Here is a 27,588-nt window from a genome sequence, read left to right as displayed (position 1 = left end):
TATGATGACAACAAAAAATGTTCTGCGCATCTGCAGGATGTTTTTTTTTTTTTTATTGATTTTTACCTTATGGCAAAGTACTCAAAATTGTCACCAAAACTCACTTTCGGTAGGAAAAAAAATTCTCCTATCGAGTTTCAAAGTCAATGTATTCACACGGCGCGGTTTGGCGCAGATGTGTCACTTGTTAATGCAGGTACATTTTTTCCGAAATCGCAGGCAATAAGTACTTGCTGACTTTATCACCGGAAACATTACGGACGTGGGGGTTATGCCGGGAGCATCTCAGCCCGATGTACTTCATTAGCAACAGACTTTCGCAACAGGCGATTCCTCTTATGTTTCTCGAGAGTGTTGACGATTCGAAGGACCACCCGGAAGTCCGAACTCCATCCACATATGCGGAAGGTCCAGTGGATGATTGCGCAGTCCGTACAATGGTAAGTGATGCAATTTCTCTCGCAACGCCGCACCCGGTCGAGTTCGAGTCGTTGATTCTCAACGATTCTGCCGATGAACCGGTGACGTTCATTTCCGCGTTTGCGGCGAACCACTCTGTCATACCGGCGGATACCGTTTCCTCGGGCTTGACGGAAACGGTGCTTGTTATGCCTTGTGAATCCGTAGAGGTACAAAGCACAGGTGAGTCCGCCTTTGATACGGTTCACTCGTCGACATCGGCGTGTGTGCCTACGGGCGTAGGTAAAGAAGATTTGCACGTTGCGGAGCAGGCGCGTAAGTATAGGAAGACAGTGGTGAGCTTTGCTGATTCGGATGACAAAAATTGCACCTGGATGAGCGTAGAACCGCAACCCGATGACAGTAACCCTGCATGTCAGACGCCTGAGGGACACATGTCATGTGTGGGTGATCTGTCGCTTCGTGCAAAAGTGTTGCGTCATCTGCGTAAACAAAATGCCGCTTTGATACGGGAAAATGCATCGAAGACGAAAACGTTTCGACAACTCCGTCAAAAGCTGAAACGAGCTTTGAGGACAGGTGCACGTGTGGATCCGTCTTACGCTTTTTCGATCAGGCTACGGATCTGACGCGAGTTTAACATTTTGTACCCATCTAAAAAGTGCCAAGCTCCGCTGAAGAAGTTGTCACTTCAAAAAAAATTGTCCCTCGATAGTTTTCTCGATCAGCAAAAGAGTTTGTAGCCGGCAGCAAGAACGATGATGAAGCTCCAATTGCACCGGAAAAATGCTCCTTACTCGGAGGAAGAAAAAGATCTTGCAAAGCAGCTTTTTTATACGCGTTTGAGAAATGCAGGATGCATGTTTCCGGCGGAAAGTACCGTGCGCAATTGGATCTCGGAGGTTGACATAAAACCCAGCTTCTGCGATTTCATATTCCAGAAGTTGAAGGTCAAAATTGAAGAGTTGCCTATCGAAAATAGGGTATGCGCTCTAAAATGGGACGAGATGACAATCAAACAATTTGAAGAATATTCGGAGAAACTCGATTGCATCGAAGGTCTGGTTGATCTCGGCCCACTAGGTCGGAGGGATGAACGCGCGCGCTACGTCTTCTTTTTTTGCGTCGACAGTTTGAACGCAAATCAGTCATGGCGGCAACAACTCGCGTATTTTCCTCCCGGGACTGGCATGAAGGCCGAGGAGATTCATACCTTGGTCCATGAATCCCTCCGTTGATTGCATGAAGCCGGAGCCGTAGTTCACCTCGTTACATGTGATCAGGGTCCCTCGAACCAAAAATTGTTCAATTCTTGTTTAAACGTGTCAGAGGAGAGTCCGTGCTTTATGAGCGGTGACCGAAATTATTTTGCTTCATTCGACTTTCCTCATTTGATAAAACGTCTTTTGAGCACGTTGCGAACACACGAAATACTGTACTGGAGGGGTCAGATTATCGCTTCCTACGAAGATTTTGTAAAAACTTAGAAATGCGATAACTGCAGTACTACCTCGAGTCTACTCTCTCACATCTCCGAGCACAAATTTTGAGCCGCCGATTAGCAGCGGCAATAACAATTGCAGGCAAGGATCCGCACGGGCTCAACACGGAAACGTGACAGGCTAGCGCAGCTTTTGCTGAGCGTATGAATAAAGTCATCGATTCGTGTAATGCCTACGAGCTTTTATGCCGAAATCCGGATAAGCGCCCGCTTGCCGACAAAAAACCCGAGATCGAGGAAACGCTTACAGAGTTCGTGAAGTTTTCTTCGGAATGGACGATTGCTGACCCAAGGAGAAAGGGACGGCTGAAAATACTTCGCCAGCTATTCTGCTAACGTATCCGACGATAAAAGAGAAGTATCCCGGATTCGAGTTGGCAGCCGGACTATGCAACCAAGATTCCGTCGAACACCTCTTCTCGAAATTTCGCCAGCGAGGTGGTCACAACCCAAATCCCACGGCTCGGATGGTTCGCTTGTCTCTCAGACACATCCTTTCTACCGGATACATCGGCAGCGGCAGCAGAGGAAATGTACAATGTCCTGACGCCGTTGCTTTAATAGAACCCTGCACGATGGTAGCTCGGGCTTTCGATACGCCAGAGAGTATGCCTGCGGATCCCACCGAACACGAATTCAACAAGGGTACGGCAGAAGTAGAAAATGCTGTGGAAGCTCTGAGGCAAGAGCAGGAAACAGAAATGGCGAACGCGGAGACGTCGAAAGAAACGGAGTTACCGAGCTACGAACTTAGTGCAATCAATTATTTTGCTGGTTACGTAGCTCAGCGCAACCTGCGCAAATTTCCGTGCGATCGATGTCGTTTTGAAACCGTTGAAACTCCGATGGAAGCGTCATCGCCGAATGAGGTGTATACTGAACTTCGGGAATATGAACATGCTGACGCTGATGCGCCATCGGTGTCATATCTGAGCCGGCCCACAGAGAAGTTCACAAGCAACAAGTTCGAAAGCATCGACAGATCGCAACTCCAAGCTTTTTATCGATTGTGGAAGACTCACTGGGCTTGCAAAGGTCTTTCGATCAATCTTATGGATGATATTATCACAGATACTGCCAGATTGTTTACTGACTGGTTTCACGGAGGTGATGAATGCCATCAGCATCGCATAGAGCTTCTACGCCTTATGGTAAAAGTGAAGGTTTTCGCCCAGACTACATTCAACAATCGGACAGTACGACAGTCCGGATCAGCTCGTACCATGCACAAGCCGAACAGTAAGTTACAAAAAATTGAAGGTATTCAAATTGAATCGAAAGCTCTTAATGCGAAGATGTACCCGGACGTCAACCGGAGGTTCCATAGCTGCGCTTCATGACACTTTCTGTTATGAAGAGGTACCCGGGGAGGCTCAGTGAGTTGCGCTTAAGTATTCTCTTATTAAAGACGTACCCGGCGACTGTCAGAGGCTCTATGAGCTGCGCTTCATGTATTTCCTTTCGTTTGGTTTGAAGTCGAAACTGGCGATCGCCAGAGGCTCTGTGGGCTGCGCTTCGTGTATTTTATAGCTCGGTCTACAATAGATGGACACGTTCCCGTTCCCGTGGACAGTTGAAGTATACGAAACCCATAGTAACGTCCACAATCGCGTGTGCGTTCAATTCTAGACGGTACTATGGGTTTCATATACTAAAACTCCCCACGGGAACGGGAACGTATGCGTCTATTGTAGACCGTTTGTTGGTTGAACATCGGAAAATGGCATATAGGCCTAATGGCCAGCTAGTTTACATGCTATAATGATTCAACTGGCTAATCACTGGCTCCATACATAATATTTCTATATTCAACCCAAAAATTTAAATACGGGAACGGGGGATGGTGTTGATTGCCTTCTCGTGGTGCCCCCCGAAAACGAGTGCATTAATCTTTCTTGCTGAATACTAAGTTAAATGTTCATGCTTATTATCCTGTTTCAAGAATAGTTTGGAATATTAATCATTTGATTCCAATTATAGTGCACTCGGCTAAACAATCAACAAAAGTATGATTCACAGAATTCTTTCAACACTTTCCTTATTGACGTTCTGTGAAATCCAGACGTTATTCCGTCACAAAAATTTGAATAGTATTCGTTCATGAGTGCTTCAATATTTGGAAAAAACAAACCCTTACGGACATTCATGTGCCAATTCTACGTGCCTTCACCTTCACTTTGTTTGCTCCCCAAATCCCATTACGCCTTCATTAATGAGATCATGCTGACCACGCGTGTATTGAACAACTGTAGTATATTTTTATCGTGCGGATTGATGTGATAATCCCCTCAAAATGTATAGATTAAAAAATTAATATAAACGACAAATTAGTTTATTGTAATTAGTTGTTGCATGAAAAAAAATATGGTTATTAGTAAAAATTTGACTAGTTCACTTGTTAATTTGGCCACGTCAAGTTGCCAGCTGTCAAGTGCATAACCTCACCTCGAGACCGGAAGTCATGAGTCGTAAAGGTAATTAATTCATGATTTTGTCCTTGAAGTTGCGGCTAGCTAACATTTTTATAACACTCATAACAAGAATTAATGTCCATTGGATACGTAGGTGATTTCACTTTTTTCCCAGCATTTACGACCTCTTCAATTGTTTTCGAAAGTCACGGTCCATTTGCTGCTATGAATAAGTCTAATTTTGAATACCTATTTTCTTGTTTAAATGTTCGGGAACCACCCTGATCTTTTCGTACAGTCATTTCTGAATATTTTTCGAAAAATCAGATTTTTCTACAGGTTTTGAAATACTGTGCGTGATCCCATTAAACAATGATTGAATTCAAGATTTCCGGTGGGGAAACGGCTGAATGGGGGTAATATTAATAAACAGCTGAAAGAGAGTTTTTATACAATCGACCCGGTCTCCATTTGTTTTTCTTTAGATTTTTTCTCTCCCGGGTTACCAAATAAAGAAACGAAAAACAAAAGAAAAATGTAAAAAAATCTACACACTCTCGGAATTGTTTTTTTTTATTCCTTTTTTCTCTTCTCTGTTGTTACGTCCTCCAGACTTCATATTCCTTTCCCACGCTCCTAGTTACCTTACGCTCTGTAGTCTACCCTTATCGTTCGCGAGTCAGCAGGTTCTCCTGTAACTCGCGGCTAGCTTGCCTGCTACATCCGGCAAAACCAGGCAGATCTATCCCAGCGCTCAAGCAAGACACCTATCCCTCTAAACCAAGACCATACCTTCTTTTCCCTTCACCGACTCCGTTGCATTGACCACTAATAAACAACCATATACTTTAAATCGTTTACCTTCCCTTAATACCGATTCCTTTCTATTCCATTCACTTCCTGCATTGGGAGTAGTAGCACGCGAGTGCATAGTCGACGTGAACGGACCCTACAATAGCCAAATAACACCTTGGTTGGGCGTGGAGTAAGCTCCGATTACCGCTCATCGGAGCCTACACAATCTACCCCGTAACACGGTTATCAAAAATACAAAAAAGAAAGCGGGATCAAGTAAAAATACGAAATAAAAAATAACGTAAGGAAAAAAACATCGGTTCACTCTCACTTTCATCTATTTTCTCTCTTCTAAGTTACCAGAAATAAAAAAGGGGCGGGGATTAAGTAAAAACAAGAGGCGCCAAGAACGGGGAACAAATCGATTCACTCTCGGTATTTTATTGTTTCAATTACTTGACCTCTTCTGGGTTACCCCCACTACAGAAAAGGTGGGTTCAGTAAAAAAAAAGCAAAAGGAAAGAAGGAAAAAATCGACCGTCTCTCGAAATTTTCTTTCATATGTTTTTTCTCCCCGAAAATACAAAATAAAGCTGTGATTGAATTTAAAAAAACAAAAAAAAAGTGAATTGCGATCGAACCCGTGTCCCACATCACTCCACCCTCATGTGGTATTCACTCAGCCACACTACAGCTATGTCCATGAACGCGCGTTAGCTCGGGATATTTACGGAGCTTGCTTGGAACTCGCTGATGGTTCTCTGCAAGATTCAGTTCGAGAAAAAAAAAATTTCCCCCAACCACTTGCCCATTGCACATTTTGCATAGTTATCGAGCTGGCTTCGTATATTTTTCCATAGACTGGGTGTACAAATATTCGAGAACACCGGGCATCACATATTTTCATATCAATAAAAAAATAATATTTATTAAAAAAAAAAAAGTATCCGGGCTGGGAATGGTTAATTATTTTGGTTCAGCGTCCGCCAATTGAATCCAAAATTTATCAAATCTGGAGATACTTTTATTCGCTGACATTCATAATTGAATCAAGAAAGATCCCAATTCATGCATTCCTGGAAACATCTGTGTGAGCGGGGACAAGGATGCGATTGGCAACCACTTGCTCGAGCGACCGAGTATATCATATATGCACGATTGTGGGCCACCTTCGGTGAGTGGCCGCCTCAGTGTCACGTCGACGCTCCAACCTAGCTGGTATCACGAAAAGCCGAGCGTTGGAGATCTCCCTGCTCATCTCAGGTTTCATTTTCCTAATTTCGCATATCGGGGAAAAGAGAGCATGGCGTTACCGACCGAATTCCAGCCGATATCTTAGGTTACTTCGCTTACAATAAGACGCGTTCAGTGCCAATCGGTAAGCGAAGTAACCTCAGATAGCGGCTGGAATTCGGTCGGTAACGCCACGCTTATTGTAAAGCCCCCCGCACACGACGCTTGTTTTGCTGCTGGATTGCTTGCTAGATTTTACCGCTGGGTTCCAAGTTGGCTGTGGCGCTGGGTGCAACGATGGCACCCTCGTTGGGTTGGCTTCACACGATGCTTGTCGCTAGGCGTGCTGGCGTGCAGGGAGCCTAGAGAGAAAGTATAGGCGAATACGTAGTCCCAGCATTTCTAACCTCAACAGTACCATGGACGCTCGAGTGCAACAAACTATTGCGGCTGAAATAATTCGACGTAGGAAAGCAATTATCGTGTCAGCTGTAGCAACTGCTTTTAAACGTAGACATCTACTGAAACAACGAAAACGTAAATTGTGGAGTCGCGAGTGGCTGTTACGGCGTGATAGAGGACAGAATGTTCTAAATATGGTATTTCGTGAGCTCGGGTATGTAACCATATGATTTTCATTTTATTTATTATTACTTTTTTGGATTTTCAATTTTATACTTGACTTTTCAATGCATATTTATACTAAATTTTTGTTTAGCCCTGAAGATCCAGCCAGTTTCACCAATTATACTTGAATGATGGAATATGACTGGAATGAGTTGTTGACACTTCTGACTCCGGCCATAAAAAAACAGGATACCGTTATGCGTCAAGCTATATCACCGAGGGACAGACTCACTGTGACTCTTCGATATTTAGCAACGGGCAATACCTTTCAAGATTTGAGCTACTCCACTCGCATAGCCGCGAACACAATTTCAAAAGTGATTGACGAAACTTTAAGAGCAATAGTAGAAGTACTCGACTCAAAAGTATGGAATTTCCCATCATCGCTGGAGGAATGGCAGGTTATCGCTCACAAATTCGATACTTTATGGAATTTTCCTCATTGCATCGGTGCGCTGGATGGGAAACACATCAATTTTCGTCCCCCTCGAAATGACGGATCGATTTACCGTAATTATAAGGGAAAAGACAGCATTGTGCTTCTGGGTCTTGTCGATGCTGAATACAGATTTTTGTTCGTTGACGTCGGAAGAAATGGACGTATGCACGATTCTGCTGTTTTGCGTGAGAGCCCATTATGGACTAAGATCAACGATGGAACGTTGAACTTACCTGCTCCATGTGAAATTCCAGGCTTTTGTTACAAATTACCGTACGTGATTGTCGGTAACGACGCATTTGCCTTGAAACCTAATTTGTTAAAGCCGTATCCGGATAGAAACTTGACGCTTGACAAAAGAATATTCAACTACAGATTGAGCCATGCTCGCAGAACTGTTGAAAACGCTTTTGGCATACTGGCAAACAGATGGCGCGTTTTACTTTCTACGATATCTCTCTCCGTTCAAAAAGTACAGAGAATAACTTACGCGTGTGTACTTTTACATAATTATTTAATCAATAAATCTAACAATGATTCCAGTCAATGGTACGTACCGCATAATTACAGAATCTCAACCCGCGTTGATAGTAATTGTAATGCAGTACAATTATCTGAAGGGCAGAATGCCTCCCTATATCTGAGAAATAACCGAAGCAGTAACGAAGTTCTAGAGATACGAGATAAATTTTGTGAATACTTTAATACTACAGGCATAGTGCCATTTCAATATACCGCTATTGAACGAGGTAACTATTAGTCGTTGCTCTACGAGCAAGTTCATAGTATTTATTCATTTATTAATTTATTTACTAGCACTGCGGCCGCGGCTTGTATTTGTATTTGACAGTATTTGTACAATGTTTATACAGAAATAAATAAATGCCATTACTGGTTTTATATTATTCGAATTTTGTTTGTGTACGAAAGACTTTTGAAAATATCTCTTTGACTAAGCAGCATCGACAATTGAAAAAAGAATCCCTCCAAAATTACACAGATTCTCGAGTTTTTGGATATTCGCCGAGGACTTCTGGGAAATTTCGAGAAATTCCGGAGAGTGTGAATGGCCAGAATGTCGTTCGAAGTGCAAGCGACGAAGGGAACGATTATATTTTTTTACGACTTTTTCTCAACGATTATCGAAGCTGGTGTCAGAGAGAAAAGTTCGACCGAGAAAAATCCATAGTTCCTGAGAACTGTGAACTGTAGTTAATTTTCGTTCCTTCATCGATCTTGCCGCTTCACATTGACCTTAATTTTAGCAATTGGAGTAATTTTTAATGCTTAGAATTATACATAAAGAATGACGTGAAATATTAAACATAAATAACGAAATGAAAAAACAAACAGGAGACTTATGCAATGGAATTTTTATAAAAGAAAATGAAAATCAAGATTTTTTGGTTGTCGGTGATGTCAAAACAGGTTGGTGTACTCTTTTTCTGTCACTTTCTAACCAGAATTTATTCCCCCTCGATCGAACAAGATTTTACATCGAAGAAATTGTCATGATTGTTTTTTTTCGACTTTTGAATTTTGAAAAGGAACACGTGGAAAATAAAAATTTCTCGTTCGTCGTTTTTTTATCAGGTTTTTAAAAATAGTATTTTGCTACGCGCAAGAAAACCATCACGAAAAATAGCACACGTTCTATCACCGAAATCCAGCACGCGACCACGCTTCAGAGCCATCAGAGGCGCCACTTTCTAGCAGCGCTCCCAGCAGAGCAGCCATCCTAGTACCCCGCATGCGATCTATCAGCAAAACAAGCCCCGTGTGCAGTGCCCGCTGCATCCTAGTACCCCGCATGCGATCTATCAGCAAAACAAGCCCCGTGTGCAGTGCCCGCTGCACACGGGGCTTGTTTTGCTGATAGATCGCATGCGGGGTACTAGGATGGCTGCTCTGCTGGGAGCGCTGCTAGAAAGTGGCGCCTCTGATGGCTCTGAAGCGTGGTCGCGTGCTGGATTTCGGTGATAGAACGTGTGCTATTTTTCGTGATGGTTTTCTTGCGCGTAGCAAAATACTATTTTTAAAAACCTGATAAAAAAACGACGAACGAGAAATTTTTATTTTCCACGTGTTCCTTTTCAAAATTCAAAAGTCGAAAAAAAACAATCATGACAATTTCTTCGATGTAAAATCTTGTTCGATCGAGGGGGAATAAATTCTGGTTAGAAAGTGACAGAAAAAGACAATCATGACAAGCCCGCTGCACACGGGGCTTGTTTTGCTGATAGATCGCATGCGGGGTACTAGGATGGCTGCTCTGCTGGGAGCGCTGCTAGAAAGTGGCGCCTCTGATGGCTCTGAAGCGTGGTCGCGTTGTTACGTTCCGAGAGGAACGTTCCGAGTCGATTCTGATTCGCCGCGTGATTTAAATCGTTCTCCTGACTTACGTAGTTGGTGTATGTAAATCTCGGGAATCCGCTGATCAGCTCCTCAGATCTTCTCGTTCAACTCGCCCACAATTCTGAAAGTTCGTTAGGTAGGGCTCGTGCCAACCATCACTATGCGTGATTGAAATAATTGTTTATGACAACACTTGGGTTAATTACACATTTATTAACGGTCTTCTTCCAGTTCTCGATGGTAGGTTTACAATCGTGGTACAGATTGGTGTTAATCACTATCACAGTGATTAACTGTTACAAGTCTCGAAGGTTCTGAATGACTTATATTGATTTTATTCTAGGATTTAGGTAGAGATCTGATCTGTTCTCTTTGATGTCTGAAGTTCTTCTAATTATTCTGTTTTTGGGAAGGTTGACTTAGAGGGAAAATAGGAGGAGTTCAAAAGGAGTCGCGGTTTCTCGCGGGTCTCGGATGATTGGTTGAGGATGATGAAAAAATTGGGGGTAAGGTTTCTGGTTCGTGCGTGGGATCTCGGTGGTGGATTGGCGCGAGGTGATTGGTTAAGAGAAGCAAGCGGCGAAGCGCTGACTGGTCTTGTTTTCGTTAAAATAAGGGCGCTATCCTGAATTCTGGGAATAGGGGTTTCTTTCTCTGTGAGCTATCCGTGATTTATCTTCCCACGTTTCCGGTGTTTGTCTTTTTGGTTATCTTATCTGTTGGAGGTTTATTATTTTGGGTTATTACGGTTGAATGGGAAAAAATGTATATATAACATGTATGTATGAATTTGACTGATGAAATAACGGTTAATCTAGCGTGTGAGGACTGTTGATATAAGAATTTGGACGTTGTGATGGTAACTAAGTGCGTTGGTATTAATCTACGACTATCGGTAAGAGCACGTAGGGCTCTCTTATGGTAACTGCACGCTGGTCAGGTAGAGCGCAGAGAGGGCGCCGCCGTGGATACCGGCTGGCACGTAACACCTCCCCCGTTAAGATTCGAGCGTCCTCGCTCGAAGTAAGCGAGTGCTGTTATACCGACGTGAAGTTTCCATAATTCGATTACTTCTAAGGGTTAACGTGATAAATCATATAACATATTACATAAAATTGTGAATTACTTAAATTTACATGAAATTAATAATGAATTATGATTACTTGAATAATAGTAAAGTATAGTGAACAGAATATTGATCAACTAAATATAAGTGAATATACTTAGAGTGGATATAATAGTGCTTAATGTCTGATATTTTGATTATTCTAAGAGTATATACGATTAAGGTAAGTAATATTGATATAAATGCCTATTATTATTCTATGATTAAGGCATGAATTATATAATGTTTGAAATATGTAGTGAATATACTTAAGATTATTCATAAAAAAAATTTTAATTTATAAGCTATTATATGAATTATTACAGGTCTATGTAATATTTTAGTATTATTATTATATATGTTATATTCTATGAATTATTCTATGAGTTCGGATCTTGTAATCTGAGGTTGTTCGTTTCTATAAGATTGATTGATTTATTTTGTATATAAGTAAATTTTCTGAAGATTTGTATACTTCCGATTCTAGTATATGCTTCATCAGCAATCCAAGTAATTGAAATTTGAATTTGGTTAATAAGCTATCTTTGCTCTGTCGCAATGAATTATTTTACGTTTGTTTTTCTCTAATTCTATTTCTATATCATTCTTTTCTGGCAATACTTCTGTGATTTTGTACGGTCCCTTGTAATTGTCATCTAACTTTCCTGTCTTTTGATTTTTCACTAAATAAATGCTTTGTCCTATTTTGAAATCAACTGGATTTATTTTTCTGTCGTAATATTGTTTCGATCTGGCTTTAGCTTTTTCTAAATTTTCGCGTGCTGTATTTCGGATTTCTATAGTTTTAAGCATTAGGTTCTTTACGTAGTCGTCATAGGTCAGAGTTTCGTCGAGGGGTGGGAATTCTGAAGGCATGCGAGCGTTCCGTCCGTAAACTATTTCGAATGGGGTGTGGTTTGTCCCTTCGTGTCTGCTTGTATTGTAAGAAAATGTCGCGTGAGGCAACCATTCGTCCCAGTCTCTCTTCGTTAAATAATGTTTTAGGTAATCTACAAGTACTTGATGGCTTCTTTCTAAAGAACCATTTGATTGAGGATGGAATGCTGTAGTCTTGAATTGTGTGATTTTGAATGCTTTTGCGACTCGTCTCATTACTTGACCAATGAATGCTGCTCCTTGATCTGTTAATATTGTTTTGGGACATCCGTATTTACAGATAAAGTTTTTTACAAATGCATCTGCAATATCTTCAGCAGTTGCATGTACTAACGGTATTGCTAAACTGAATTTTGAAAGATTGTCTTGCATGGTCAATACATACTTGTAACCGTTTGCGGATGTTTCGAAGGGTCCGACTATATCTAGCGCTACTTTGTCGAATACGTCTGCAGATGTGTCTGTTATAACCATAGGTTGTTTGGTCTTGATGCGCGTTAGTTTTTTCTTTTGACAGCTGACACATTTCTTTATAAAATCTTCTATTTGCTTTTTCATATTATCCCAAAAATATTTCTGTCGAATTCTGTTATACGTTTTCGTGATACCTTTATGTCCTGCGATCGGAGATTCGTGATTTTCTTGTATTATTCTGAGTCTGATATCTGGAGGTGGAATGATAATTTTGTCTTTGCAGATCGTTATGATAATTTGTGTTCCGGCGAATACCTGTCTAATGATATTTTTAATTTTAATCCATCCAAGATCGTTTATTCCACTTTTACCTTGCGATATGCTTGCTGTTTTAATATTCAAATCTTCCATATTCTGTTTCAAATGTACAAATGCATCGTAATAGTTATTTTCCAAAGGTGTGTCTTGTTTATGTTCTTGAGTAACCAATGCGATTATTCGTTTCTTTGGTGTTCCTAATATAATTATGTGTCCTATCTGATATTCTGTGACTGGTTTAATGTTTTTCAAGTATCCTTTTTCATCTAAAAATTTACCTATCTCGCCTAGTGCTATTCCGTTAGTGGAAATGAAGCATAGATAATTATCTTTTCTCATTTCTAAATTGTCTCGAGTTTCTATCAAATTAGTAGATTCTTGTCTTGGTAATTCTACTGAGGCTTGCGAATCGTCGGATACTGTGATATCCGATACGTTATCTAAGTTACTTATTTCAATTGATTTGTCTTCTAGATTCTGTGGATTATTAAGTTCTACTATTGCATCTAGATCTGGTAAAGCATTTGAAATATTTATCGATATCGGATTTCGTTGGCTCTGAGGATCTGGAGTTATATATGTTTTCGAAGATTCTTTGTTAACGTTCTCAAGTGAAGCTAGGTTCTTGGGAGTCTGCAAAATTTCCGCTGCCTGTATTCTAATTTTTCCAGTGCTAGTTTTGTTTCTCGCGGCTTTAGGTTTTGAAGGTTTATTTGCATGGGTGCTTTGGTGGCCTTCTAAACCTTTGTAACATGCGTATTTATATGTCGGTCTATGTTGTCTCATTGTCCGTCGGGGTTCTGGCATATGGTTTATACAACTGTTAGTGTTATTTTTTCCTGTATTTTTGATGTTTTGTTTAGACGCAATAGTTCTCGGTTTTATGGTCTCGGTCTCCATTATCTGTTCGTGTCGAACTGGTAATTGTTCTGTCCTTTGCTTATCTCTAGCGTCGCTTCCGCTTGAGGACGTGTTCATTGTTTTATGTCCGAGATCTTGGAGCGTTTCGTCAACGTCCATCTTTTGTGTGGTCTCAAAGGACTTGTTTATACACATGGGTTCTTGCAAGGGGTGTACGTCTGCCTGAACTGTGATTGTATTAGATTTTTCGCTTTCCGAAGCTGATGCAACGTCTAAGGTTATAATGCGTCTTCCTGTACATTCCTTGTCCAATTCCATTTCGTCATGAAATTTCTTTTGTTTCGAAATTACGTCATTCGTCTTTGAAATAGGGTATGGAGTAATTTCGTCTGCGTCTGTCGTTACTTTCAAATTATCTGTAATAGTTTTACGTCTTGTTCTAAGTAATGGTGAAGGTGTAAATTCAGCTGTTTTAAAAGAACGTTTCTTTAATAAATCTCTGGCTAAGCTTCTCTGGAAATTATTCTTCCTATTGCTGGAAGGTGTTCCTGAACCTGTCGGTGTATTATTAATATTTGGCACGGATACAATCTTAGGGGTGTGAATAATCGTAGCTGAAGTATGCTCTTGAGTGGGTGTCGGGGGTGAGGCTAGAGAATGCCCGCTTTCTGTGACGACTATAGCTGTATTTTGTTTTATACTAGGTATACTCGATTCCATATTACTTTTATTAATTCTATGCTTTACTGGATTTAATTTATAAGAATCATCGCTATCCAGCGATGAGGATTCAGAGTCTACATAATCTGGAAGTAACGTAGATTGATTTTTCTTTGATCTTTCATCCATCGAAGATGAAGATTGAGAATCTGATTCTATTTCTATGATAACAGATTGTTGATTTTCATTCGATTTATTGCTAGCTAAAGTTCTATGATTTTCTGGAGAGTCTGATAGTTCATCCGATGATGAATCTTCGTATTCAGAACGATGTCTGAATGGAGTAACGCGTTTAGCACTTGATTTTCTTTTATTAAGGATTTTTAATTTCCTATGTTTACCGGTTTCCTGTGAGTTTGTATTTTTGTCTACGAATTTAGATCTATGACGACTGGCAATAGGTTGCGCAGGCCTATTGTTATCCATCGTTCGATTTTTGCTATAGTCGGGATTTGAGTCTAATCGTGCGCCTCTCGGGTTTGTCACGTTTTTAGAATCTGCCGTTCCGACATGTTTGTTTCCACCTGAGCTCGGAAAACCTAAAAAGTCTTCCTCGTCTGTACTCATTGCAGCTTCTTGGATTTTGTAATCTGCCTGTATAGTTTTTTCTTCCACGGAGGAACTACTTACATAACGTCGTCTAATCTTCGCGTCTCTCTGAGTTGACTTTTGAGCGGAGTCAGATGACGACCGTAGCCTGGCTATACCCGGTGCTACGTTAAGAGCAGGGTCTGCTGACTGTCTCCACTTGAATTTTATGGGATATACGTCCCTTTTTCCAATATCAACGGGGTTTCTCGACAACGCGTCTGCGTTTGTATTTATTTTGCCCGCTTTATACTGAATTTTATACTGGAATTCTTTTAAACGTTCTCTCCATCTCATTACACGTGACGTAGGGTCATTCGTAGAATTTACCCATACTAACGGTCTGTGATCGGTTAACAATGTAAATTGTCTACCATAGAGATATGGTCTAAAAGTTTTAATTGCATAAACGATTGCCACCATTTCCTTCTCAGTTGTCGAATAATTTCTTTCATGCTTGTTCAAAACTCTAGAAGCATACGCGACGGGCGCGTCTTCGCCTGGCTTTCCTTGCGATAAAATGGCTCCTACTGCGAAACCAGATGCGTCTGTTGTGACTATAAATTGTGACGAAAAATCAGGATATTGTAGTATAGGTGCTTCACAAAGTTTGTCGCGCAAGATTTCGAAAGCTAATTGCGTATTAGAATTCCATTCAAATTTTTTATTTTTGCTAGTTAATTCTGACAAAGGCTTAGCGATTTTAGCAAAGTTCTTAATAAATCTACGGTAATATCCGGCTAGTCCTAAAAATTCTTTAACATTCTTCGTGGTTTTCGGAACAGGAAATTTCTTTACAGCTTCGATTTTTTTTGGATCTGGTTTAACTCCGTCAGCTGATATAATATGCCCTAGATATTTGACTTCCGTTCTAAGAAATTCGCACTTGTCCGATTGTAACGTCAAGTTTGCTTTTCTTAAGCGTTCGGCGAGCTTTATAAACTTAGTTGCATGCTCTTCAAGTGATCGTGCATAAATTACAATGTCGTCTAGGTATACGAATAAATCTATTCCCTGTAAACCTCGTAAAACTAAGTCCATAAGTCGTTGAAAGGTTGCTGGTGCGTTTTTCAGTCCAAAAGGCATTCGGTTAAATTCGTAATGTCCGTGGGGTGTTGTAAATGCTGTCTTATGTTTATCGTCTGGATGCATAGCGATTTGATGGAATCCTGAGGCTAAGTCAAATATTGAAAAATATTTTGCTCCACCTAGTTGGTCGAGTATGTCTGATATTAAAGGTAATGGATAAGCGTCTCCAATCGTTTTTTCATTTAATTTTCTATAATCGATAACTAATCGCCATCGTTTGTTTCCTTTTGAATCTTCTTTCTTTGGTACAATCCATAGTGGTGAATTATACGGTGAATTTGATGGTTCTATGATATTCATTTTTAATAAATCTGTAATCTGTTTCTCAATTTCTGGCTTTTGAAAGGGAGGATGCCTGTACTGTCTGGTGTTGATGGGTATCTCGTCTGTGGTTAGTATACGGTGCATGCATGTGTTAGTAACTCGCAGGGGTTCTCCGGGGATGTGGAAAAGGTCAGCATACTCATCGATTAAGAGAGCAACTGCTTTACGCTCTTCTGAGTTCAAATGGTCTAATCGCAATAAATTGAATACTTCATTAGCGCGGTTTCCTCGCGTCCGAGTTATCGCGTGCTCTAAAGTTTCACATTTTATGCTATTACTATCCTCGTCTACGCTTGTATCGAAAGGGTACAAGGGAATTACGGGAATTTCCATTTCAACATCTTCATCCAGTGTGTTAATCGCGTACAAATAAGCTATTCCATTATTATTTGAAACAACGGTTTCGCCTATGTATATACCTTCCTGCGTATCTAAGCGCGGTACGTAACCCTCTAAAATTTCCGTGTTCTTGACTCGAATAAACATCGCGGTTTTCTGTCTGGCCAGCAGCAGTACGCTTTCTGTTTCCGAGAACGGTATGTTGATCTTGTCTAGGGTCACGGACTTTGTTCGATAATCGATCTTTCCGTCATTGTCATGCATAAATTCTGATCCTATAATACCTGTATAATTCAATGGAAAATCTTGTGGAACTACATTGAATTCTCCGAGAATGTTATTAATCCTGATTTTAATTTTTCCTAATGTCATTGGTTTGTCGACTTTTGAGACTCCATTAAGTTCGTAAGTAATCGAGGCATCGATCGATTCTGGATTTTTCAATTCACTTATTCTTATCAAATTTAATTGAGATCCTGTATCTACTAAAAATTTTCCATTTTTGTGTTTGAGATCTTTTGATTCTATAATTATTGATGGTGATCTATGATTTGGGGATATTGAACCGATATTAAATTCAGCACTACGGATTTCTTGTGCATTTTTATTTTCTGTATTGGGTTTTATTACTCTGCTACCTGACGCTGAGTCTCGGAGTTTCCCGTCGTCGCGTCTATTCGAGGGGAGGCTCGAGCGTTTCCCGCTTGTGTATTAGTGACGTTGTTTGTCTCTGTTTTGCCTCCTTCACGCCTGCTATTATTATAAGCGCGTTTTCTACAATCTCGGATAATGTGACCTATTTTCTTACAATAATTGCATTGTAGGTTAGCATTTGGATTCGAATTTTGAATTGCTGCTCCATTGTTCTTATTTTTTAAGTAGCGGCATTCGTCTATTACGTGGTTATTTCGTTTGCAGTATCGACAGTATTTATCTATCTGCTGATTTGAGTTTGATATATTTGCTTGACTTGAAATATTTTGTCGATTGCCATTGATTCGAGAATTTGAAATTTTATTCCGGTTTATTGCATTTGAACTATTTGTTTGAGCAGTATAACAAGCTTTTTCTTCGGATGCTTTAGTTGTTGGTTTATACATATTTTCGGCGTTCTTGATATTCTTTTGACGCTTTTCTAATTCCATAGCTTCGGTCACTACTTCTTGCAATGTATTATACTTAGATTTCGACAGGAAAAGGGAGTATCTAGGAAGTAGTCCGGCTATAAATGATTTTACTGCAACTTTAATTGCCCATGATTTTAGTGATTGAGCATCAGTTGTTTCTGTTAAATCAATTTCTGCTAATGTCATCTGTAAATGAGTGCCTATTCTGTAGTTGAAGTCAATAATTTGTTCGTCTTGTCTTTGTTCAAAGTCGTTAAGTTCTTTTATCCAAGTGTCTATGTCTTTGTCTGGTTTAAAGTGAGTTCTTAAAAAATTCGCAAGTTCATCGATTGTTTGTATTTTTGCGTTTGTTACACGTTTAAGTGGTTCTCCCCTACATTTTGAACGTAACATTTTAACTAGAAATTCTTCTCCGCATTGTGGTATGAATTGTTTAACACTTTCAAATTCATCTATGAATGTTTGGATCGAACAACCAGCAGATGTATTATCGAATTCTGGTATTATTTTGAAAACATCTTTGTAATCGAATTTCTGGATATATGATGATCCGTCTACTCTAAGCAATGTATTGGGATTTGTGGTACTTGTATTCTGTTGGGTGCTAGTTTCCATGGGAACTTGAGTATTATCGTTATCAGGCATTTTGAAAATTGTATTTTGACTTACGTTACGGAGACTATAAGCAATGAATGACGATTCTCAGGGGTTGGGCGGGAGGGCGAAGTTTCCGTTGAAATTGATGTTCTGCGATGCAAGCTTCTACGATGCGAAGGTCTGCGATGCGAAGGTCTGCGATGAAAAGATCTACGGTGCCACGTTCAATGTTGCGAAGTTCTCCGGTGCTGCGTTCTGCGATGCACAATTCTTCGATGTCGTCTGGTGATATGTTGTTGATGATAGTTGTTGTAGGTGTTTAATCAACAGTGTGTGTTGATAACAGTTTGAAGAAGTTTAGTTCGATGATGATTTGGTCACAATCATTTATCAGTTATATCGTCGATGTGTATTCCCAATGTTGAAAAAAATTTTTCGAGTTTTCGAAGGTTTCAGTAGCGTTGATTGTTTGATGATTATTTAATTATTTCTAGTTGGCTCTCGCACACGCTGCCACCATTTTATTTATATTGTAGAGCTGTTACGTTCCGAGAGGAACGTTCCGAGTCGATTCTGATTCGCCGCGTGATTTAAATCGTTCTCCTGACTTACGTAGTTGGTGTATGTAAATCTCGGGAATCCGCTGATCAGCTCCTCAGATCTTCTCGTTCAACTCGCCCACAATTCTGAAAGTTCGTTAGGTAGGGCTCGTGCCAACCATCACTATGCGTGATTGAAATAATTGTTTATGACAACACTTGGGTTAATTACACATTTATTAACGGTCTTCTTCCAGTTCTCGATGGTAGGTTTACAATCGTGGTACAGATTGGTGTTAATCACTATCACAGTGATTAACTGTTACAAGTCTCGAAGGTTCTGAATGACTTATATTGATTTTATTCTAGGATTTAGGTAGAGATCTGATCTGTTCTCTTTGATGTCTGAAGTTCTTCTAATTATTCTGTTTTTGGGAAGGTTGACTTAGAGGGAAAATAGGAGGAGTTCAAAAGGAGTCGCGGTTTCTCGCGGGTCTCGGATGATTGGTTGAGGATGATGAAAAAATTGGGGGTAAGGTTTCTGGTTCGTGCGTGGGATCTCGGTGGTGGATTGGCGCGAGGTGATTGGTTAAGAGAAGCAAGCGGCGAAGCGCTGACTGGTCTTGTTTTCGTTAAAATAAGGGCGCTATCCTGAATTCTGGGAATAGGGGTTTCTTTCTCTGTGAGCTATCCGTGATTTATCTTCCCACGTTTCCGGTGTTTGTCTTTTTGGTTATCTTATCTGTTGGAGGTTTATTATTTTGGGTTATTACGGTTGAATGGGAAAAAATGTATATATAACATGTATGTATGAATTTGACTGATGAAATAACGGTTAATCTAGCGTGTGAGGACTGTTGATATAAGAATTTGGACGTTGTGATGGTAACTAAGTGCGTTGGTATTAATCTACGACTATCGGTAAGAGCACGTAGGGCTCTCTTATGGTAACTGCACGCTGGTCAGGTAGAGCGCAGAGAGGGCGCCGCCGTGGATACCGGCTGGCACGTAACAGCGTGCTGGATTTCGGTGATAGAACGTGTGCTATTTTTCGTGATGGTTTTCTTGCGCGTAGCAAAATACTATTTTTAAAAACCTGATAAAAAAACGACGAACGAGAAATTTTTATTTTCCACGTGTTCCTTTTCAAAATTCAAAAGTCGAAAAAAACACCCTATCGTGCCTTTATCTCCGTAGAAAAGCAAAAAAAACTTTTAAGCAGCCTGAAGGGAATGATAAATGAGAAATTTCCATTTTTCATGTGTTCCTTAAATTTTCAATTTTCAAAAATCGACAAACAAACCAGAAAAAAATGATGAACGAAGGAAATTTTTGTTTTCCACGTTTTCCTTAAATTTTCAAAATTCAAAAATCGAAAAAAAACAATCATGACAATTTCTTCGATGTAAAATCTTGTTCGATCGAGGGGGAATAAATTCTGGTTAGAAAGTGACAGAAAAAGAGTACACCAACCTGTTTTGACATCACCGACAACCAAAAAATCTTGATTTTCATTTTCTTTTATAAAAATTCCATTCCATAAGTCTCCTGTTTGTTTTTTCATTTCGTTATTTATGTTTAATATTTCACGTCATTCTTTATGTATAATTGTAAGCATTAAAAATTACTCCAATTGCTAAAATTAAGGTCAATGTGAAGCGGCAAGATCGATGAAGGAACAAAAATTAACTACAGTTCACAGTTCTCAGGAACTATGGATTTTTCTCGGTCGAACTTTTCTCTCTGACACCAGCTTCGATAATCGTTGAGAAAAAGTCGTAAAAAAATATAATCGTTCCCTTCGTCGCTTGCACTTCGAACGACACTCTGGCCATTCACACTCTCCGGAATTTCTCGAAATTTCCCAGAAGTCCTCGGCGAATATCCAAAAACTCGAGAATCTGTGTAATTTTGGAGGGATTCTTTTTTCAATTGTCGATGCTGCTTAGTCAAAGAGATATTTTCAAAAGTCTTTCGTACACAAACAAAATTCGAATAATATAAAACCAGTAATGGCATTTATTTATTTCTGTATAAACATTGTACAAATACTGTCAAATACAAATACAAGCCGCGGCCGCAGTGCTAGTAAATAAATTAATAAATGAATAAATACTATGAACTTGCTCGCAGAGCAACGACTAATAGTTACCTCGTTCAATAGCGGTATATTGAAATGGCACTATGCCTGTAGTATTAAAGTATTCACAAAATTTATCTCGTATCTCTAGAACTTCGTTACTGCTTCGGTTATTTCTCAGATATAGGGAGGCATTCTGACCTTCGGATAATTGTACTGCATTACAATTACTATCAACGCGGGTTGAGATTCTGTAATTATGCGGTACGTACCATTGACTGGAATCATTGTTAGATTTATTGATTAAATAATTATGTAAAAGCACACACGCGTAAGTTATTCTCTCTGCTTTTTGAACGGAGAGAGATATCGTAGAAAGTAAAACGCGCCATCTGTTTGCCAGTATGCCAAAAGCGTTTTCAACAGTTCTGCGAGCACGGCTCAATCTGTAGTTGAATATTCTTTTGTCAAGTGTCAAGTTTCTATCCGGATACGGCTTTAACAAATTAGGTTTCAAGGCAAATGCGTCGTTACCGACAATCACGTACGGTAATTTGTAACAAAAGCCTGGAATTTCACATGGAGCAGGTAAGTTCAACGTTCCATCGTTGATCTTAGTCCATAATGGGCTCTCACGCAAAACAGCAGAATCGTGCATATGTCCATTTCTTCCGACGTCAACGAACAAAAATCTGTATTCAGCATCGACAAGACCCAGAAGCACAATGCTGTCTTTTCCCTTATAATTACGGTAAATCGATCCGTCACTTCGAGGGGGACGAAAATTGATGTGTTTCCCATCCAGCGCACCGATGCAATGAGGAAAATTCCATAAAGTATCGAATTTGTGAGCGATAACCTGCCATTCCTCCAGCGATGATGGGAAATTCCATACTTTTGAGTCGAGTACTTCTACTATTGCTCTTAAAGTTTCGTCAATCACTTTTGAAATTGTGTTCGCGGCTATGCGAGTGGAGTAGCTCAAATCTTGAAAGGTATTGCCCGTTGCTAAATATCGAAGAGTCACAGTGAGTCTGTCCCTCGGTGATATAGCTTGACGCATAACGGTATCCTATTTTTTTATGGCCGGAGTCAGAAGTGTCAACAACTCATTACAGTCATCTTCCATCATTCAAGTATAATTGGTGAAACTGGCTGGATCTTCAGGGCTAAACAAAAATTTAGTATAAATATGCATTGAAAAGTCAAGTATAAAATTGAAAATCCAAAAAAGTAATAATAAATAAAATGAAAATCATATGGTTACATACCCGAGCTCACGAAATACCATATTTAGAACATTCTGTCCTCTATCACGCCGTAACAGCCACTCGCGACTCCACAATTTACGTTTTCGTTGTTTCAGTAGATGTCTACGTTTAAAAGCAGTTGCTACAGCTGACACGATAAATGCTTTCCTACGTCGAATTATTTCAGCCGCAATAGTTTGTTGCACTCGAGCGTCCATGGTACTGTTGAGGTTAGAAATGCTAGGACTACGTATTCGCCTATACTTTCTCTCTAGGCTCCCTGCACGCCAGCACGCCTAGCGACAAGCATCGTGTGAAGCCAACCCAACGAGGGTGCCATCGTTGCACCCAGCGCCACAGCCAACATGGAACCCAGCGGTAAAATCTAGCAAGCAATCCAGCAGCAAAACAAGCGTCGTGTGCGGGGGGCTTAAGACGCGTTCAGTGCCAATCGGTAAGCTAAGTAACTTAAGGTATCGGCTGTAATTCGGTCGGTAACGCCACGCTCTCTTTTTCCCGATATGCGAGATTAGGAAAATGAAACATATCTGTCTCTATATCACTTAACCATGCCGGCATTGTAGGAATTCATACCAACGACTGCTCATGCAGATGTCGGTAGCTTGTGGCGATGATAGGACACTAGCGTTATTGGAGAACAAAAAATAAAACCGGAAGCTATATCGGATACAAATATTTATTGAACGCGGCGTGATTAGAAACCAATGTTTGTTCGACACAGCCGACTTTTGGACGCCGAATATTGAATACATCTAATGGACCAAGAAATTAAATAACTATTTCAGAACTCGATTGGAATCAAAATTTGTCAGATGTGGAAAAGTAATCTGAGAGTCCGATTACGGAAAACATAAGCTCCGTATTCAGTGTTCACTCGCAATCAATGTTCAATGCTCGGTGTATCCAGTTCACAACACTACAAAGATTTTTCAGGTCATGGAATAGGGTGGTTACCGATGCTGCAGTGGAGAAAAAAATTCCAAGTACACTCCTTGGCCTTAAATTAGCCATTCCGCCTGATTAAATTTGAACATGTACTGCCGTGTAAATACGTACACTGGAGCTTCCGTTTGCCGTAATCGGTGTGGAAATGGGATTTCAGCATTACCTTTTCACATCTGACGAAGTTTATTTTCAATCGAGTGTCGTATTCGATGTTCGGTGTCCAATATGGCTGTTGTCTCATCGGGCTGTGTCCAATTAATCTTGTGCCCAATAGAGCTTCCAATTCTTCATTTTGTTTTGTCTGATAACGCTGAGATCCTATCAGGTGGTGTCTAAAGGGGGTCATGAAAATAATATCAAATGTGGTTCGATTTTGGGTCACAAAGAATGAAAAGCGAACCGGATGATTTTCTCAACTAAAACGCGTCGCGATGTCAGTTAACCGCGATAAATTATATACCGCACGAATCCCGTCTCGAAACGAATTATAGATTATGATATAAACTGCAATATTCGCGGCAAACTTGGATATTTTTTTTGCTTTGTACACGACAAGTATCACAGGTACGGGGTGGGCGCGAAGATTCGACGATTATAAATTAGCGGTAAGCTACCGAGATCGCAGTGGCTCAATCGTTCGTCTATTGTTTATATTTATGACTGCAGCCTAAGCCCAAGTAAGGAGCGTCATAACCTTATTTTATTTAATCGGCTTGTTCATAAATGGAATTGATGGATATTTACACTCACCATTATCTTCCTATTGCGAGAAAATTGCCACGCAGTTTACACATTCTTCTCAAAACTGTACCCTGATAGTGAAATTACTGCGTGATTTCTGTTTAAATTTAGTCGAACTGCGATGAGTGAAAATTTCACACCCCCTGAAGTAGGCAGATTTATCTGCTTTAACCTTCGAATATTTATATTCAAATTGCCGATAATTAGGCGCGTACCAGAGGATTGCATATCCTACAGGCTGAAAATCCCGCAAATGTGTTGCAGCATGTGTTGCTCTCAATTAGGCGCCAAGTACACACGAGAAACCGTGATTTCTACACGTTCAATCCAACACAAAATTTTCCTACACGTAATTCGAACTACACGTAATCCGAATCACACATTCGACTGGTTCAGTCCTACACAATTCGATCCTATACGGCAGGGTTGGCAGCTGCGAAAACGGCCTTGTGTGTGTATAGTTTAAGATATCGACCAATTACAATAATTTGTAGAAACTGTAGCAACTGTATGACAAACGATGAATTTACTCTAAAAAAGTCGAAGAATAAGAGTCCACCTGATTAGACTCAATGTTTAAGCGAGGCGCGTAGATTTGCAGCGTGTAAAAGTGAAGCATATGGGACTGATCACTGGCAATCCTCTGTCTGCAAAATGTTTTCTTTCATTTTGTTTAAAATTCCCAATCTACGCATCTTAGTATATGCAATGAGACACGAGTTTTTACGCCTTATCGGAGGCAACTAATGTTATACCATATTTCAATCATAAGGGCCTAATTATCGACAACATACCTCGTATCGAATGGATTTGGGAGCTAAAATTTGAATAATAACTAGATGTTTATCCCCAGCTCGTTTGGACGCCGGACTATAAATATAAAATCGATAATTTGAAATTAAAGATCCTGCAACTAGTTGAGAATGTATTTATTCGTATTTTCAGTGTAACTGTAAATTTGATATTGTTTTTATTCTACCTAGGAATCTCAGCAACTCATGTGATGCAAATATGTACATGGAATATAAATGCGAATAGTTGCCTGTAGTGAATTTCTTTGCAACATCTCGTATGTACTGAAAAGCTAGAACTCATTTGCCAAGGCAGTCATCCATAACTCTAGGATCTAAACGAGTGAATTAACTCTCTGAATTTGTTTTAATCATACTCTCGTAGCGACGAGCAATAAATTGAAGGCGAGGAAAGGGTCCGGGATTGGTTGCAAGAAAATCAGAGATTCATATTCTGTCCTATTCATCGAAGTATGGTGCGCGTACCGTATCCTACCTACCTGCCATCCTTTGGAAACAGGAGAATAATTTGACCAAGTCCTTTGCGAGTCTGGTAGGCCGGTAAAAGGATCAAAAGCATGCAAATATACGCTTCAGCAAGCCCAAAATAGCCAGTAAATTGACTTCTATATGAGTTACAGAGATATTTGAATAACTTACAAAGAACGGTTTCACAAGTGGGTTCATAAATTTATTTATTTATATACAAACGACCATTGTACATGTTGCAGCTTAATTCCGACCCCGGTAAAACTCAATTTTGTGTACACCAATTCTGTAACGGCATTTAGCCGTAATCCGTTTCAACAAAGCGTGGCCGGATAATTCTCGTCTATGTATAATCAACAGACGTTTTTGAATTTAATTTCTTTGACGTACACTGTACAGCGATACAGCGACCACGAGGACGATCGATAGCCGAGAATTAGCTCAGATTCCATTCCGTCGTGCTAAACGCATAAAATCGTATAATGGTAGTAAAATGGATGATTTATCTCGTGATAGTCGAGATTCGACGAGAGCTGTGCAAATCCCCTTGCCACGACTCGCAACAGCGTTTTTCTGAGTGAATAATCTTGTTTTTCGGAGATGCGAGAGTGTCGCCCCTTCAATTTTATTGTTATTTCTTATCTCTGTTTATTTTTGTAAAGCTCAGTGGCCCCTTTTCAGGTTGAGTTTAAACCTAGATTTTTTGTCCGCCCTGTATAAGCATGGCTTTCGGATATTGAATTTCTGTAAACGAGGTACGTATATGCGCGCGTGACCCGCGGACACATGTGGATTTTGCGTGCCTCACGTCGCGAAGCATGGCTTAACATCCGTTTCTTCATTTTTCAATTTTTTTTTCCTCTGTTTTTGCACATATAAAGCTAGTACTAATCTAGATTGCAAATCATTTCTTCCCCCTATTCTTTATTTACGTTTTTTCTTCTCTTTTCCGATATCCACAATCATGGACATTTGCATTTGATTGCCGAGCAGTGAATCCGACGAAGCTTCAATATGGAATATTTAATGGTTCCTGTCTGATATTTTGAGTGAAGAGAGAATCGACCTTTGAAAGGTTCCGACTTCATATCGAAAACCGTACATTTCATTCTCCATCGGTGTTCTACCGCCAACGAACTGACACGTAGCTGTAGTATAGGTAAATGCGTTACAAATCTGAGGGAATCTATACAGACTCCTTCGCCGCATCTCACGATGGAAACATTTTATTATAAAATTGGGAAAAAGAGAGATGAAATAAGTCGGGACTAGAAGGGCGTCCGAGGCGCGGCGGAGAAGCGGCTCGTTTAAATTTTGAAGAGGCTGCGAGGGACAGTCGGCAGGCACGCACGGGCTATTTGGTCGCTAAGCGAAATGAAATTCCTGAGGTGCAGATCGCGGAAGGGGGGGGGGGGGGGGGGATAAAGCAACACCAAGGGTACAAAAAAGGCGTTATTGTTTTCTCTTTTCCTTTCTTACGGCCGCCCGAAGGTACGTGGCCACCGCCTCACCCAGACTCGATTCGAATTACTGTTCACTCTCTCGATAGGGCCGCTTCCCCGCTTTCAATTACAACCAAAGAACGCTTGGCCATGTGCCCAGCTGACCGTGAGAGCATCTTTTATTCACGAAGTTATTATAATTCCTAGTTCTCGTCTGGCGACCTCAATATTGCGTAAAAACAGTCTCACGACAGCTCATTTTATTCCCGATTCTTTCCGGAATGGCGAAAAGTATCTCAACTATGCACAATTTGGCCTCTGAAATGTGAGAATTATGGAAATAGTACGGAGTGAACAGCCACGCATTATTTCGACGATTTTCGGAATATGAGTAACTTATTCCTGAACTTCCCTTTCCATTCATTTATTAACTTAACACAGGAAGAAAACGGGCGAGCCTCCTCGGTCGGTAAGCGTAGGAGTACTACGTGAGCATAAAGGGCTTCGAAGGTTTTAGAGCTCAGGCACATGTTACCTTGTACAATAAGTTTTAATCGCGAGTCAAAAATCTCGCGACGCCGTTCAGCGGTATAAGCGTTACACCGCGGGGCAGGTGGGTAGATTATACTGCGGTGAATGACGCCACGAGTAAGTACACAAAGCCTGTTGATAATGGCACGTATGTTTGCAAAGCGGTAAAAGCAATACTCGCACGCAATGCCGCGAGCATCCCGTTGTATGTACCTACACATGTGTTCCACCCTATTTCTACAGATATATCCTCCTGAGTGCCGGGACCGCCCCTTTCGCGTTTATTCGCTCCTCGATGCCGCCGCTACTTCTCCTGATGATGATGATGATGACGATGACGATGATGATGATTACGTTCATGATGATGAGTGCATCGCTGCCTGCCCGACCGCACGTAAACCACCGCGTCAATTTCAATTAACGCTGACGCCGCCATCGTCGCCCACGTATTCGAATTGATACTTTCCGCATTCTACAACGTAGCTGCAATCCTGCGGATTCTGATCTCCGTGTTGCCGCATCGCTGTGCATGTGGTGAAAAACTTCATTTGCAGGGTAACACCGGTTCACGGTGTTGTTTAGGAATATTGCCCGAAGTT

At 40.5% G+C, this 27,588-nt stretch overlaps 1 protein-coding gene across 1 annotated transcript; it reads left to right on the top strand.

Annotated features, from left to right (window-relative positions):
* The first annotated feature begins 6,570 nt into the window (after positions 1–6,570).
* On the top strand, positions 6,571–8,331 carry LOC124302386 (protein ALP1-like). Its single transcript, XM_046758531.1, has 2 exons — positions 6,571–6,976; positions 7,079–8,331. Exon 2 carries the CDS (start codon positions 7,116–7,118, stop codon positions 8,184–8,186), a length of 1,071 nt encoding a protein of 356 aa, XP_046614487.1. The 5' UTR covers positions 6,571–6,976; positions 7,079–7,115; the 3' UTR covers positions 8,187–8,331.
* Positions 8,332–27,588: the final 19,257 nt, after the last annotated feature.

Source organism: Neodiprion virginianus, chromosome 4 (assembly GCF_021901495.1).
Source record: "Neodiprion virginianus isolate iyNeoVirg1 chromosome 4, iyNeoVirg1.1, whole genome shotgun sequence".
Classification (NCBI taxonomy): domain Eukaryota; kingdom Metazoa; phylum Arthropoda; class Insecta; order Hymenoptera; family Diprionidae; genus Neodiprion; species Neodiprion virginianus.
Note: the sequence above shows the minus strand (reverse complement) of the source record. Positions and strands in the feature narration are given on the sequence as shown.